The 11,809-nt window shown below is 40.1% G+C and overlaps 4 protein-coding genes across 8 annotated transcripts; 2 read left to right on the top strand and 2 right to left on the bottom strand.

The window, feature by feature from the left end:
* The first annotated feature begins 163 nt into the window (after positions 1-163).
* On the top strand, positions 164-1,372 carry LOC139774214 (18S rRNA aminocarboxypropyltransferase-like). Of its 2 annotated transcripts, none has more exons than XM_071709305.1 (4): positions 164-300; positions 371-546; positions 635-1,025; positions 1,123-1,372. In XM_071709305.1, exons 1-4 carry the CDS (start codon positions 165-167, stop codon positions 1,212-1,214), a joined length of 795 nt encoding a protein of 264 aa, XP_071565406.1. In that variant the 5' UTR covers position 164; the 3' UTR covers positions 1,215-1,372. The 2 variants fall into 2 exon arrangements, with proteins under 2 accessions (XP_071565406.1, XP_071565398.1); XM_071709297.1 differs by having other exon boundaries at positions 1,105-1,372.
* A 301-nt stretch (positions 1,373-1,673) lies between these two features.
* Positions 1,674-3,932, bottom strand: Dnaaf3 (Dynein axonemal assembly factor 3). Of its 2 annotated transcripts, XM_071709267.1 has the most exons (7): positions 3,820-3,932; positions 3,485-3,749; positions 3,216-3,405; positions 2,788-2,958; positions 2,462-2,641; positions 2,142-2,376; positions 1,674-2,080 (listed from the first exon to the last, which is right to left on the bottom strand). In XM_071709267.1, the coding sequence occupies exons 2-7, from the start codon at positions 3,726-3,728 to the stop codon at positions 1,781-1,783; spliced, it is 1,320 nt and encodes a 439-aa protein (XP_071565368.1). In that variant the 5' UTR covers positions 3,729-3,749; positions 3,820-3,932; the 3' UTR covers positions 1,674-1,780. The 2 variants fall into 2 exon arrangements, with proteins under 2 accessions (XP_071565368.1, XP_071565358.1); XM_071709257.1 differs by having other exon boundaries at positions 3,485-3,887.
* Positions 3,933-4,020: 88 nt separating this feature from the next.
* Positions 4,021-9,419, bottom strand: LOC139774154 (uncharacterized). 2 transcript variants are annotated; one of them, XM_071709200.1, is made up of 11 exons: positions 9,298-9,419; positions 8,894-9,211; positions 8,103-8,451; positions 7,585-7,817; positions 7,093-7,432; positions 6,610-6,822; positions 6,138-6,537; positions 5,870-6,019; positions 4,880-5,320; positions 4,589-4,779; positions 4,021-4,502 (listed from the first exon to the last, which is right to left on the bottom strand). In XM_071709200.1, exons 3-11 carry the CDS (start codon positions 8,442-8,444, stop codon positions 4,254-4,256), a joined length of 2,559 nt encoding a protein of 852 aa, XP_071565301.1. In that variant the 5' UTR covers positions 8,445-8,451; positions 8,894-9,211; positions 9,298-9,419; the 3' UTR covers positions 4,021-4,253. The 2 variants fall into 2 exon arrangements, with proteins under 2 accessions (XP_071565301.1, XP_071565291.1); XM_071709190.1 differs by having other exon boundaries at positions 4,880-5,341; positions 9,298-9,418.
* A 350-nt stretch (positions 9,420-9,769) lies between these two features.
* Positions 9,770-11,807, top strand: LOC139774199 (uncharacterized). 2 transcript variants are annotated; one of them, XM_071709285.1, is made up of 4 exons: positions 9,770-10,020; positions 10,113-10,265; positions 10,373-11,060; positions 11,183-11,807. In XM_071709285.1, exons 1-4 carry the CDS (start codon positions 9,868-9,870, stop codon positions 11,191-11,193), a joined length of 1,005 nt encoding a protein of 334 aa, XP_071565386.1. In that variant the 5' UTR covers positions 9,770-9,867; the 3' UTR covers positions 11,194-11,807. The 2 variants fall into 2 exon arrangements, with proteins under 2 accessions (XP_071565386.1, XP_071565381.1); XM_071709280.1 differs by having other exon boundaries at positions 9,771-10,020; positions 10,349-11,060.
* The last annotated feature ends 2 nt before the right edge of the window (positions 11,808-11,809 follow it).

The following is an 11,809-nucleotide window of genomic DNA, read 5'->3' as shown; positions in this document are numbered from 1 at the left end:
TGCGTGAGGTTGACGTTTCTGCTGACAATCGGTGCTGTACAACAACAACGACGGAGACGGAACGGACGTTAGGTTAGTGCGATTAGACGTCAACGCAATTTGGGAAAAACACGGTGGAGAAAGGCCGCGCGAAAGTACCGAGCAGCGCGCAGAATATCTGAAAAATGTCGGGACGTAGAAGGAAGGACAAGAACAAATTGCTGCAGAGGAGGCCCCGTCACGTTCTCGGCAAGGAGCAAAGATACCATCAAATGAGAGACAGAGAGTCTGATGGATCGGACAAGGAGAATGACGAGACAGGTTAGATTCAGGGATGAATTTCCTTGGGAATTCGTGTCTTGCAACGGTTACTGGGACTTCGAATTTGCAGAGACAGCGAACGAGTGGCCGTTGCCATTTCCCGTGGCTATGTGGGACCTGATTGACCTGAAACACCGCGACCCCGGGAGAAGCACTGGCAGGAAGCTGGTGAGACATGGCTTGACAAAGCTGCTGCGACTGGACGCGCGATTTCCAGGCCTGTGCCTTACTCCAGTGGACAGCAAGGTAGCTGGTAGAACAGAGAAACAAAATGGTATACACAACGGCGGCCACCTCGTCTAGAAGATAATCTTGAATATAATATCGGTTGCAGACGTTGCAGTGCGTGACTCCGCTGGATCGCGAGATTGTGGAGAAGTACGGCTGTGCGGTTGTGGATTGCAGCTGGTCGCGTATAGACGACACTCCCAGAGTAAAGACGGGCCATCGTCGCATACTGCCCTTCCTGGTCGCTGCCAATCCGGCAAACTTCGGGAAGCCCTGCGAGTTGAGCTGCGTCGAGGCTATCGTGGCTACTTTAATTATAACGGGATTCCCGGACGAGGCTAAGCTGTATCTTGAAAAGTTCCGTTGGGGACACTCGTTCCTAGAGCTGAACGGCGAATTGTTGGAAAAGTACGCTCGTTGCGCAAGTCCTGAAGAAGTAATAGCGGTACAAGAGAAGTTTATAAATGATGCCTGGCAGGAGAAGATAGATAGACTTGGTAAGAATATCTAACTTTCTCTCTCTCGCTTCTGTCCTCTACCTATTTTGTATCTCTTAATATCATATCTATTCCTTAGCGCTTCCTGACTTTCCAGAAAGTGATACAGAATCTGAAGAAGAGGAGGAAGAAAAAGATAGGGACGCAGTGTCCGAAGTAGCTAAAGAACTAGCCAGTACAAGAATATAAAGTATAATATTGTGCAATGCAACTATTTGATGATCAAGTGATACAAGCACTTTTACATATGTAAACATTTTGTACATTTTGTTGAAATAATGACTATATATTATAGATTCATAATATATATAAATTATGTAGTATATGATTAAAGCAATGGGAAAGGATCTCTTCGATTGGTTTTTTTTTACCTATTTCATATATTATATATTCTTTCAGAGAATAAGATGGTAAACTGGACGAATACATCTCAGTTTTATATACTATAACTTCCTGATTTTCTAAAAACACATTGAAGCATATTGAAAATTTTACATTAATGCAATAAAACTTAAAAAAGAAAGATAAGAATAAAAAAAGGATTTATCGTTTAGAGAAACTGCCTTTAATTAATAGAGATCGAAAATTGTTGATTTGTTTTTCAATTTGAGCTTAAACGGGCATTTTATTTTTTATAAAATATCCATATTTCTTTGATTATTGATTAAACTTTTTATTTTAGTTTAATTGCACATGCGTGATGTATATTTATAATTAATATTAAACTATTAAGATATACCCAACTACTTAGTGACTTAATCCTTGCAGAAACGAGCAAAAATATGTTCATTAGAATCGAAGTCGTAAAGTGAACGGAGTCCATTCTCCTGCGCGATTTCTTTCAGTTCTTTGGTAAAGTTCTGCAAATCCTCTTTGCGAAGATCTGCCATATGTTTACGTAATTCCACAATTATCGGAGCACCGGTAGATATCAACGGTGCCAGATTCGCCAATTGTTTTGTCATATTATGTGCCACCCAAATCAGATGGAATCTATTTACGTATTCGCATTTAGACTTGAGAGATTCCAGCGACGTTGCAGGATGAAAGATTATCTAAAAATGAAACTATTATGTACAAAATATTCATTGGCTCGTTGCAGCATACGAAACGTACTTTGTGATTTGGTACTTCCATCCAGGAAATCTTTTTATCCTTCTTAGATTTCTCCTCGGTACTTATCCACGATTCGTTTTCCATTTCAATGTCCGGCATTTGGCTCACTATAATGCCATTTAAAATTGAAGCATCCCTGTGAGCACCGACGTGATCCTCGCACAGTGGCTCTTTCGTTCTTATTTCGTGAATTGCACGCATTACCTCACGTTCGGCAATGTCGGTTGCCCTGAGCCTTTAATATATACGAATTTAAGAATTTTTATTTTATTATATGGAAAACAAGCGCGCATTTGTCTATCGAATATATTTTATTATACTTGTCTCCGTTTTTTTCAACAGTGGACCAAGTAAAAAAGGGACCGTTCACGATGTCTCCCAAGTATGCGTAATGTATAAAACCAGGTCCATGTTGAATTATATTATTTAACAGAGTCGGATTGCTCCTGACTGGTTCCCCTTCAAGCCATGTAAAAGCTACTCCATTATTTCTCCAAAATCTTATAATTATAATAATAATACACTGTATTTTCGCAGCTGATTCATACATTGAAATAATTATTTCATCTGAGGTAGCATAGCTCGTTGCTTTGATCGTAAAATTTGTATACAGCTTTAACTGTACGCTTACTATGTACAAACGTACCTATATTCTTGTACAGTAAGATTAGTGGTACATCTGGGCTTTAAAACCATATAATAATCCCAGTCAAAAACGCCTTCTCTGTAATCGTATCTTGTTTTTAATAATTTCCTGATTCTGCGATCCCAATAATTCACGATGGGAACTCCCTCGCATGTCGCACGCGTCCAGAATCTTTGATACAAGAAATTATCATAAAAATTGATACACAGAAATGCGACACATAAATGTTCGCGGAGGACATTAAGTACCTTTGCTTGAAACCAGTGGCGAATTTTCCAGTAGGTCTACATCTAGGAGCTTTGCATGATAGGATCTCTCAAATTAAGCTTTGCTTGTGCCGCTTGTGCGTCACAGAATATTAAAATCCGCCACTGTTTGAAACCATCGTTTCCCTATGACGTGTCCCCTTAAATTTAACGTTAACTTACTTAAAAATGCATTCCAAATTATCTCTCTCCTTGTGCTTAAATTTTTCTAACGATAACCACGGACAGTCGACGGTCCGAGTTGGAATATCGATCAGTTGTTTGGCGCATTTTGCCAAATATTTAGCCGTAGCCGGTCTCAAAAGGGTGTTCCCTAAAATCTCCAAATAATATCGCGTCGCCTCTTGCAGTCCTTTGGTACGTCAATCACACATACGTGTTAACTCCTTTGACTTACAGTAGACTTGATATCGGTATCCGCGAGTACATACCTAAATCATTTTCTAAGCAAATGCTTAATAAAAGTATCGATCTAGCAACTTGCTCCAAAGTCGGTTCGATAACGTGATATGTGATAGTTTGATCAGGATGTGTGTAAGATGAAGCTAGCGTCTTCACAATGTGCCGTGCATCACCAGAACCTACAATCAATACTTCAATATTGCTTAAAACACGGTCTTCTCTTTGTGCCACTTCAGCTTGTAAATCTAGCGGTTGACTGTATCCCCACCACATGTTGTTTCAAGATTTGCTAAACTTTATAAAATATATATTCTTATAGAATCGTCTATGCATATACAATTATCAGGATTTCTATTGCCGTTACCAAGCATGACTCAGCACGACTCAAGGATCTGTTATCTCCATGACAACTTCATATACTACAAATGAAGAAAATGCTTATTTGAATCCTATTTCGTTGTAATAAGTATTCCAAATTCCTTTCTAAGAAGACGCATTCTGTCTAAATAGAAGTATATGCATAAATTAATTGGAGGCAGAAATTAAATGAATAGAAAGACATGGCTAAGAGGAGTAAGAAGTATTATATTAAAATAAAAACGTTATAGATTTATATAATAAAATTATAAACATATTATTATATATAGTGACATAGTCATGTCTTTTAGACTTATAAAACCATTTATTTATTCCTATATATATAGAATCTGTGACACAGATAAAAAATAGCTCCCTTTTGAACTTCCCTTCAACAAAGTTCGTTTATAAAGGTTCTACGTATTTATTCAGCACGACAGCTCATTTGTCCCTCTTTTTCTGTGCTCGTTTGTTACCACAGCGTTGCAGAAGATCAGTAATAGGGCCTTTGTGTTGAAATATAGCGACGAGCTGTGTACGTGCTTCGTTCATGCCTTCGCTGATTAAACTACTGCGTTGCATGTTCCCCTTAATCAGTTCATTCACACGCTCAAGCCCGTCACTATGTTTACTTTTTACAGTTTGCTGCGATTCCAGTAGCATGAGCGTCGTTTTTAATTTTTCATGAACCTACAAATATATGATTCGTACAAACATGATTCGCTGAGCATAAATAAATTGAAGGAAAAGCTAAACAATGTGGTGAGTCAATATACCTGTTTTTCAAGGGCCGCAATATCTTCCATTTGTGTAGTGAGATGATAGATTTTCCACCCATTTAGTTTCTGTAATACGTGTTTCTGTTGCGCCAATTCGGCAACTGTTGGTCTTCTTTCCTCGCGGGGTCGAACATCGCTAGGTCTTCTATAATGGTGTAATCTAGTTGCCCATTTGCTTTTCCAAGAACCTAAAAACAAGTGATATGTGATTAGAAGGGATGTAATCCGAATCAACATAGAAAATACGAATGGATATAACGGAAGGTAATATTTATATATTACATGTACCTAACAAACTTGGTACAGGCCGCGTCCGTATTGTGATTTCCGTTTGCTGAGTAGACGATTTAATATCACTTTGTACATTGGAGAGTTGTCTTTTGTCGGACAACTTCTCTTTTGATTCCTCTTTGCTCTCCTTCTTCAATTTTTCCTCCGTGATAAATTGCATCTCTTCCTCCGTACATCTAGGCTCCGTTAATTCTACACCTGTAAGTTGTTGCTTGCGAGGCTTTTTTCTCGGTGACATTTCTATGATGGGATTGATAGTAATCCTGGATTGGTCAAGTTCCTCGTCAAGACCCGGCGAAGACGTGGCAGATACGGTTGTGGATCCAGAACTTTGGCATCCACCACCATCCTGATCTCCTTTCGGCGAACACGGCGGACTGGACATTGATCTACTTGATGGCAAGGACGCTAATACAGGAACTAAATTTTTAGCTGCACCTGCAAGAAATTGCGACTCCCCTGTGAAATTGAAATTCTATAATGGAATTCTATAATCTTCATTAAAAAGTATAATTTATTAGCAAAAAATTTCAGATCTTATCACATAATAGACGATAAAGAAAATAAACAACTAAATTATTAATTATGATAACATACCGAAAGAATATATATAAAAAATTTATCTTCAATATATTTAATATTGAATATCTAATGAATTTCTATCCTAGTGTTCTTTTCGTTTTAAAGTGTTTCAATGTACTAGAAACAAGAATTTTCTTTATATATGTAAGCACAACTATTACATATAAATATTTTGTTATATGTAAGGTCAATGTTTCCACAAGCAGGTTTCAACACGTTGCAAAATCGAGTCTTCCAATTTCTTATAAATTAATAAAATGTATTTGAAAAAATTATCAGTATGCTGTTTTAATTAAATTTATCCCATTCCTTATTTTATATATTTATACGTGTATATTGTCTCGAGAATATTTTTTGTACATGTTATTGCTTCAATTGTACTTACTAATTTTAACATAACTGTACCTTTAACTGGTGAATTGTCATGATCTCTCTTTCTCAGAATGCTTGGTCTGGGAGACGCGTTAGGTTTACCCCCGTGGGGTTCTTCATATCCTGGCTCAACAACTAATCTCACTGGCTGCACTGAAGCCTGTCGCAATTGTGAGTATGTTCCTAAAAAGCAAGATACAGTTCTTCTGTTTATCACAGCATTATTTTTATCGCTAAAGCACAAAGAATGTAGGGGAGATAAATAATTTATCTGTTCGCCTACTTTAAATCATGATTTTACCTGTAGTCTCAAAAGAGAGATACGTAGTAGTCGTATGCGGTGGATGTATGTACTGTCCTTGAACCGGCTGAGTGGAGCTTGTGGGTGTACTGCTGTTGGTGGACGACATACGTAAGTTAGCTTGCGGCGCTGGTTTGACTTGAACGGTTTGCCCGATATTTTGGGGCTGCGTGGGAGCGGGCTTAATTGGCGCCGATGCAGCCCTGACCGGTAGAGCGATCGGCAAAGGGTGCAAGGACATTCCTGTGATTTTCGCAACCGTGGTTGGAGCCGTTTGCAATATGCGCATCGCATTCGACTGTGTATTCGCGGTGGTTGTAATTACTTGCGACACAGTACTGAGGCTCGACAGGGACGTGACGGTTTGAACGACACGCGGCGCACCTTGCTGTGGTTGAACCTGTTCACATTATTATTTCATTTATTATCTAGAATTTTCAATATATTGCAAATTAAAGAATACAATCTCTACCTGTTGAGAGGGAATAACGATATGGCTAACGGTCGACGGTCCGGCAACCGTGTTACCACTAATTGACAACTGTCGAGCTACTGTTGGTTCCACCGAACCGATAGTAACCGAAGCCGCACTGCTTATTCTGTTCGCTGTCTCCGCGATGGGTGTTGACACAGCTATACGTTTCGTCGTACCCGTCGTAGTCAGAGGTCTGCTAGACTGAGCGGGCTGAACATTTCAATAAAATTTATAAGTTCATAAATTGTACAGCTTTACTCTTTACATTTATGTGCAATCCAGAAAAGTTGTACACTCAACCGTCACGTATGCCTTCACCTCCGGGTCGAATGCATTGTGTCGATATTCGTGTACCATGACTCAAAACTGTGTTTGACAACTGTAAGTTTTTGAAAGTGCATAAAAGAGTAAACAAAAACTTGTACAATATTACACATACATGTATTATAATTATATATAAAGATATATTATATGATTTACTTGAATGGTTTGTGCCGACGATCTGGTTGGTTGCGACGTCTGTGACACAGTTACTACTTGCGGTGTCGGCGGTCTGTTTTGTGCGACTGGATGTCTGGTAAGATTAGTTTGTAAGATGGGCGTTATTAACCTGGACGGACTACCAGTGACCATGGTAGCTTGAACAGATCTTCCCTGATTGGCTGGTGTAATTAGTCGCGGTTGTGGTCCCGTATACACGGTAGACGATGGCCTGGCAACTCTGCTGACGGATGGCGCGGGGTGCCTTTGTGATTGTGGCTGCGCGTATAACGCGACGGTTGTTTTAGGTTGCCATTGGGGATTGGAGATTGGTGTATTGCTACGACATAACAGGTTTGTTCCATTAAAACAATTTTGCACATATATACTTCTAATTAGCTATTTTAATTTCTTTCTTTCTCTTAATTATATTGTTTCATCTCTTTAACCATCACTTAAAAAATTGTTTTACTTTATCACATGTATATGTACCCTGGTCTAGTAGTAGGCACAATCTGTCCTGTATTCGTCCTGATAATAGGAGTGGCGACTGTTGATCTGGGTGCGGAAATATTAGCAACCGCGGCAGGTCCTCGCGGTACGTGGTACGTGGCTGGCATACTGACGGGATGTGATGACATTTGTGTTTGCGGTGGGTTTTGCCTCTCCACGGTAGTTAACATTTCTGGTGATATTATTTTTACTGTAGGTCCTAAAGAACATAACTAGAAGCGGTGGATTTGGTATTAATAAATCTATCACAAAATGCATGTATGATCGTTTTAAAGCGTTTGACAAGTAACTCTTTCCCATATTTATTATTAAGATACCCTATATCATATAAAATATTATTTTACTCGGCACATTTAGTACTGAATGTCGAAATAAATTTTACTACTACGAGGTTTAAAATAAACTAACAATTGCAGCACTAGTTAGCACTCCTGTAATAAATGTAACACATTTATTCATATTATAACGTTATAATTTCAGCACGATGCTACAATTACCGTTGTTGTTATTTTACTGGTTTCTGCTGACGAGGTGGCGCCGGAGGGCACCACAGGCTTCATTAAGGACAGCTTGGGATTGGGATTCATGTCCAGCGACACTGACTTGCCCACCAGACTACCGGGTGTCCCCACCGATCCAACAATAGTCGGGGTCGGCTGAATGCTTTGTATAGTACTCTGCACCACGCTCTGCACGCTCTGCAGAGTGCTCTGCAGGGTGCTCTGCACACTCTGTACATTCTGTTGCATTGTAGTTAAGTTCTGCGCCACGGTCTGTACAGTCGTCTCCGGCAGACGCTTGTCGCCGCCGCTACTCACGGTGCTCATTGTAGTGTTCATGGTTGCGCTGCCGAAACAAAACAGGCGACGAATTAATTACACCCTGGTCGTACGTAGGACCGGATCGAGAAAGCGATCCGCGCGGAATCGCCAAGTCTATTGGCGACAGGCGAGATGTTTTTTACGCGGGAGTTGACCAGCGAGCGGCTCGAGACACGTCGCGCTCCAGGTAGACCAAGCCATCTGCGTGACGTCGGTCCAGGTTGTGGTTTTATGTCAGAAGGACGCATCGGTCCCGGGTGATCAAACAACGTTGGAGGTTACGCCGCCTCGATGATGTCTGCGCGGGAGAAGACCTGGGGGAGCCGCCGCGTCGTCGACCTCGCGTCTTCCTAAGGTGAAGGGGAAAGAGCCGGACCGTTCTCCTCGCTTCCCGCGACTCCCGTGTCTCGAGCGGCCCACAAGCGGTCAACTGCCCGCGTAGCGTCGCCGTCGAGGTACGCGCGTACCTGCGTAGAAATCCCAGCCTGGAGTAACCACGTTGAATCACTCGCAGACCCGCGCACAGCACTTCTCGCACATTCGGGCTTCTCTGACGCTCGTAACGAAGGACAACACATACCAGTGCCTGTGCAACGCTCCGAGCATCGCTACGTTTACGGCGCGCAGTGCACCAATGTAGAATGTAGGTATGTAGGTACGGTATACAGTGCGGGAAGGCGACCTTTGACGTGAACACAAAATGTTCCACTTATTGCGCGACGTCCGTATAGGAATTTTCTTCTCGACGAAGACGCTGATCCGAATGGCGACCAATCAGCTGCCAGCTGCAAAATTAAATTCGGTTAGCTTGGTTATGTCTCGGAGGCGAAGAATTATTGTAATCGTCGAGGAAGAAGAAAAAAGAAGATACCACGGCGGCCAACGGCAAGCACGCCGACCGTTGCGATGTTTTGCGACCTGTTGTGACCTTATCGTCGATTATTCTCCGTTGTGTTTTCTTGGTGCCCTCAGTTGCCCTACGGCACTATGGCCAGAACTGCCAGAAGTCGCGCGAACACCCTCCAGCTCCGCCCCTGGTATTTTCCCCCGGTCGGGCAGTCGTCCACACGACAATCGGCTTCGAAACTCCAGACCTAAATTTTTGTTAACAATTTAGCTTACTTTGTAAAATTTCGGGTAAGGTGTATGGATTTCTAATGACATTTTGTGTGATTTTCCGCAGATGTGCATAGCGTCAAACGCCTTCGATCAAGACGGCGTCTTGAAGACGCCAAACAAAACGAAAGGATCGTACCGCGTTCCTCTAATCAGCAGAGTTGCCAACTTGGCAGTTGGCAGTTCTGGCAAAATTCTGCGGGAGAAAAAGAGCCATCTTTAAACGACGCATGCGCATGACAGTGCTGCGTATATACGGCAACAACATCCGAGGTCCGAATACTCCGAATTATCATTCGAATTTTGAAGAATATGATTGTGCAGAATGGGTGGCTGCGCTGCGCCTTTTTGCAATAATTCTTCAAAAAAGGGTTATCACATGAAAGTGTTTCCCAGAGACCCGCAGCGTCGGGCTCTATGGGAGCGAAACGTTCCACGCGAAAATTGGACGGCGACGAATAATTCGTCTCTCTGCGAGGTTAGTAACAGTTTCCGATTCTATTGCGCACATGAAATGCATATAAAAATTTTTATAAACTGCAATAGTAATATGTATTTTCCATCATACAGATGCATTTTGCCCCAGAAATGTGGGAACACAGACGCGACGGGAAGCGAAAATTAAAATCAGAAGCGATCCCAACGTTGTTTGGATTTTTTGTAAAAAAGGATACGGATGTAAGCAGAAATAAGGAAGCATCAAAGGAACCTGTTGAAGAGCAAGTGAGTATCGATAGATACGTTAAAATTATAAAAAGATGCAGAAGTATATGAACACTTACACATATTTTGTCGACTTCTTACAGAAGAGTATCAATAATATGTTACAGCCAAGCATTGAAGATTTGGAATGTAATACAACGAAGAACACAGCGGAGTGTATTACAGTAAATGTCATTCCAGAATGTAATGCAGAAAGCAACATTGTAGATGCTGTAGACACTTCTACTATGGAAAATAACGAAATAATAAAGGAGGAATGTGTGACGGTATTGACGGCATCTACCTCTGATACATGTACCTCTGAATCTGAAAAACTAAAGGAACTAAAGGAGAAACAAAAAGAAAAATATGATGAATTAATTAAACAAAGGCTGAACATAATAAGAATGCGAAAGAAAATAAGAGCGCTGGAATATATGAAGCAGTCACTGCAACATAAAATTAAAAATGATAAATACATGAAGGCTCTACGGAGGATATTCAACGAAGATCAAATAGCAGCATTATGTACGAAAAGCCAAAGAGGTAGAAATTGGTCCAACGAAACTTTACAGCGTGCTCTAAAATTAAAGCTTGTCTGTGGAAACCATGGGTATGAAGAAATTCTTCGTCAAGGTTACCCATTTCCCTCTTTACGGACATTACGAAGACGATTGGAAGATTTCAAACGTGAGTCTGAAATTTCGAAGATGTTTGCCTTCTCAACACATGAAGTTGAGTCTTACTTTCAAGAAGATACTGATACCGAAGATAACGAAGCAAGCACAGAAGATATAACGGTTCCAAATGAAACAGGTATTGCTATGCATGCTTACTTTTCATGCTTGTTGACATTGTTGATCGTTGGAAACATAGTAGGATATCATTTTATAGATAACAGTTTTAATAGTAAATCAGCAAAATAAATGATATTTCAGATTATGCATAAAGCAGAAGCAGTGGGCTTCCACGTGAATTTTATACCATGGGGTCCAGGAAACACTGGAATTTGAAAACCGTTGGGTATTAACACAGGAAGATATAGTAATACAGTCAGTTGTATCATACATCCTTGCGGTATAAATAGATATTTGTATGTTATTGCCGACCTACCTCATCTTCTAAAAAATCTGATAAGCTTTAATTAGTAATAGAGTGATAACTATTTCTAAAAATATCGTACACAAATATAAGTTACCGACAAACAAAATATACTAAAATGCTTCGATGAACTGCTAACTGTTCAAGAAAATTCGGAATTATTATTAATATAGCCATAATTAATTTTCCAATAAGAATTTTATGTTTTCCATACACAATAAGAATTCAAATTAATATTTATATAAAGATTATTATTTTAGAAATTACTAATGTTTTAGTAATGTTATTATTCAAGGTAGTTATCCTGCGTTTTTCTTTTTCAAGTCATTTTTTTAAACGAATTCTTTTTTACTTTCGAAAACGTTTCGTGAAAGCCGTTATTTTTCCATGTCCATGTTCATACGGTTCATTATATATTTCATTTTAATACAAGAGTGTCAATACTATAAATTATTATTGTAATC

Source organism: Temnothorax nylanderi, unplaced genomic scaffold (assembly GCF_030848795.1).
Source record: "Temnothorax nylanderi isolate EJ_2023f unplaced genomic scaffold, tnyl_v1.0 TNYL_tig0004_pilon, whole genome shotgun sequence".
NCBI classification, from domain to species: Eukaryota; Metazoa; Arthropoda; class Insecta; order Hymenoptera; family Formicidae; genus Temnothorax; species Temnothorax nylanderi.
Note: the sequence above shows the minus strand (reverse complement) of the source record. Positions and strands in the feature narration are given on the sequence as shown.

Bases quoted from the DNA above. Each gene is read 5' to 3' on its own strand.
- LOC139774214 (XM_071709297.1), top strand. From the start codon at position 165: ATGTCGGGACGTAGAAGGAAGGACAAGAACAAATTGCTGCAGAGGAGG. The intron at 301-370 runs GTTAGATTCAGG...TCGAATTTGCAG, and splicing joins CAAGGAGAATGACGAGACAG to AGACAGCGAACGAGTGGCCG. The intron at 1,026-1,104 runs GTAAGAATATCT...TCTATTCCTTAG, and splicing joins GGAGAAGATAGATAGACTTG to CGCTTCCTGACTTTCCAGAA.
- Dnaaf3 (XM_071709267.1), bottom strand. From the start codon at position 3,728: ATGTGGTGGGGATACAGTCAACCGCTAGATTTACAAGCTGAAGTGGCA. The intron at 2,959-3,215 runs GTAAGTTAACGT...CTTGTATCAAAG, and splicing joins AATTTGGAATGCATTTTTAA to ATTCTGGACGCGTGCGACAT. The intron at 2,642-2,787 runs GTACGTTTGTAC...TATAATTATAAG, and splicing joins CTTACTGTACAAGAATATAG to ATTTTGGAGAAATAATGGAG.
- LOC139774154 (XM_071709190.1), bottom strand. From the start codon at position 8,444: ATGAACACTACAATGAGCACCGTGAGTAGCGGCGGCGACAAGCGTCTG. The intron at 6,020-6,137 runs GTAAAATCATGA...CTTGCTTTTTAG, and splicing joins TCTCTCTTTTGAGACTACAG to GAACATACTCACAATTGCGA. The intron at 4,780-4,879 runs GTACATGTAATA...ACTTGTTTTTAG, and splicing joins GCCTGTACCAAGTTTGTTAG to GTTCTTGGAAAAGCAAATGG.
- LOC139774199 (XM_071709280.1), top strand. From the start codon at position 9,868: ATGGGTGGCTGCGCTGCGCCTTTTTGCAATAATTCTTCAAAAAAGGGT. The intron at 10,021-10,112 runs GTTAGTAACAGT...TCCATCATACAG, and splicing joins ATAATTCGTCTCTCTGCGAG to ATGCATTTTGCCCCAGAAAT. The intron at 10,266-10,348 runs GTGAGTATCGAT...GACTTCTTACAG, and splicing joins AGGAACCTGTTGAAGAGCAA to AAGAGTATCAATAATATGTT.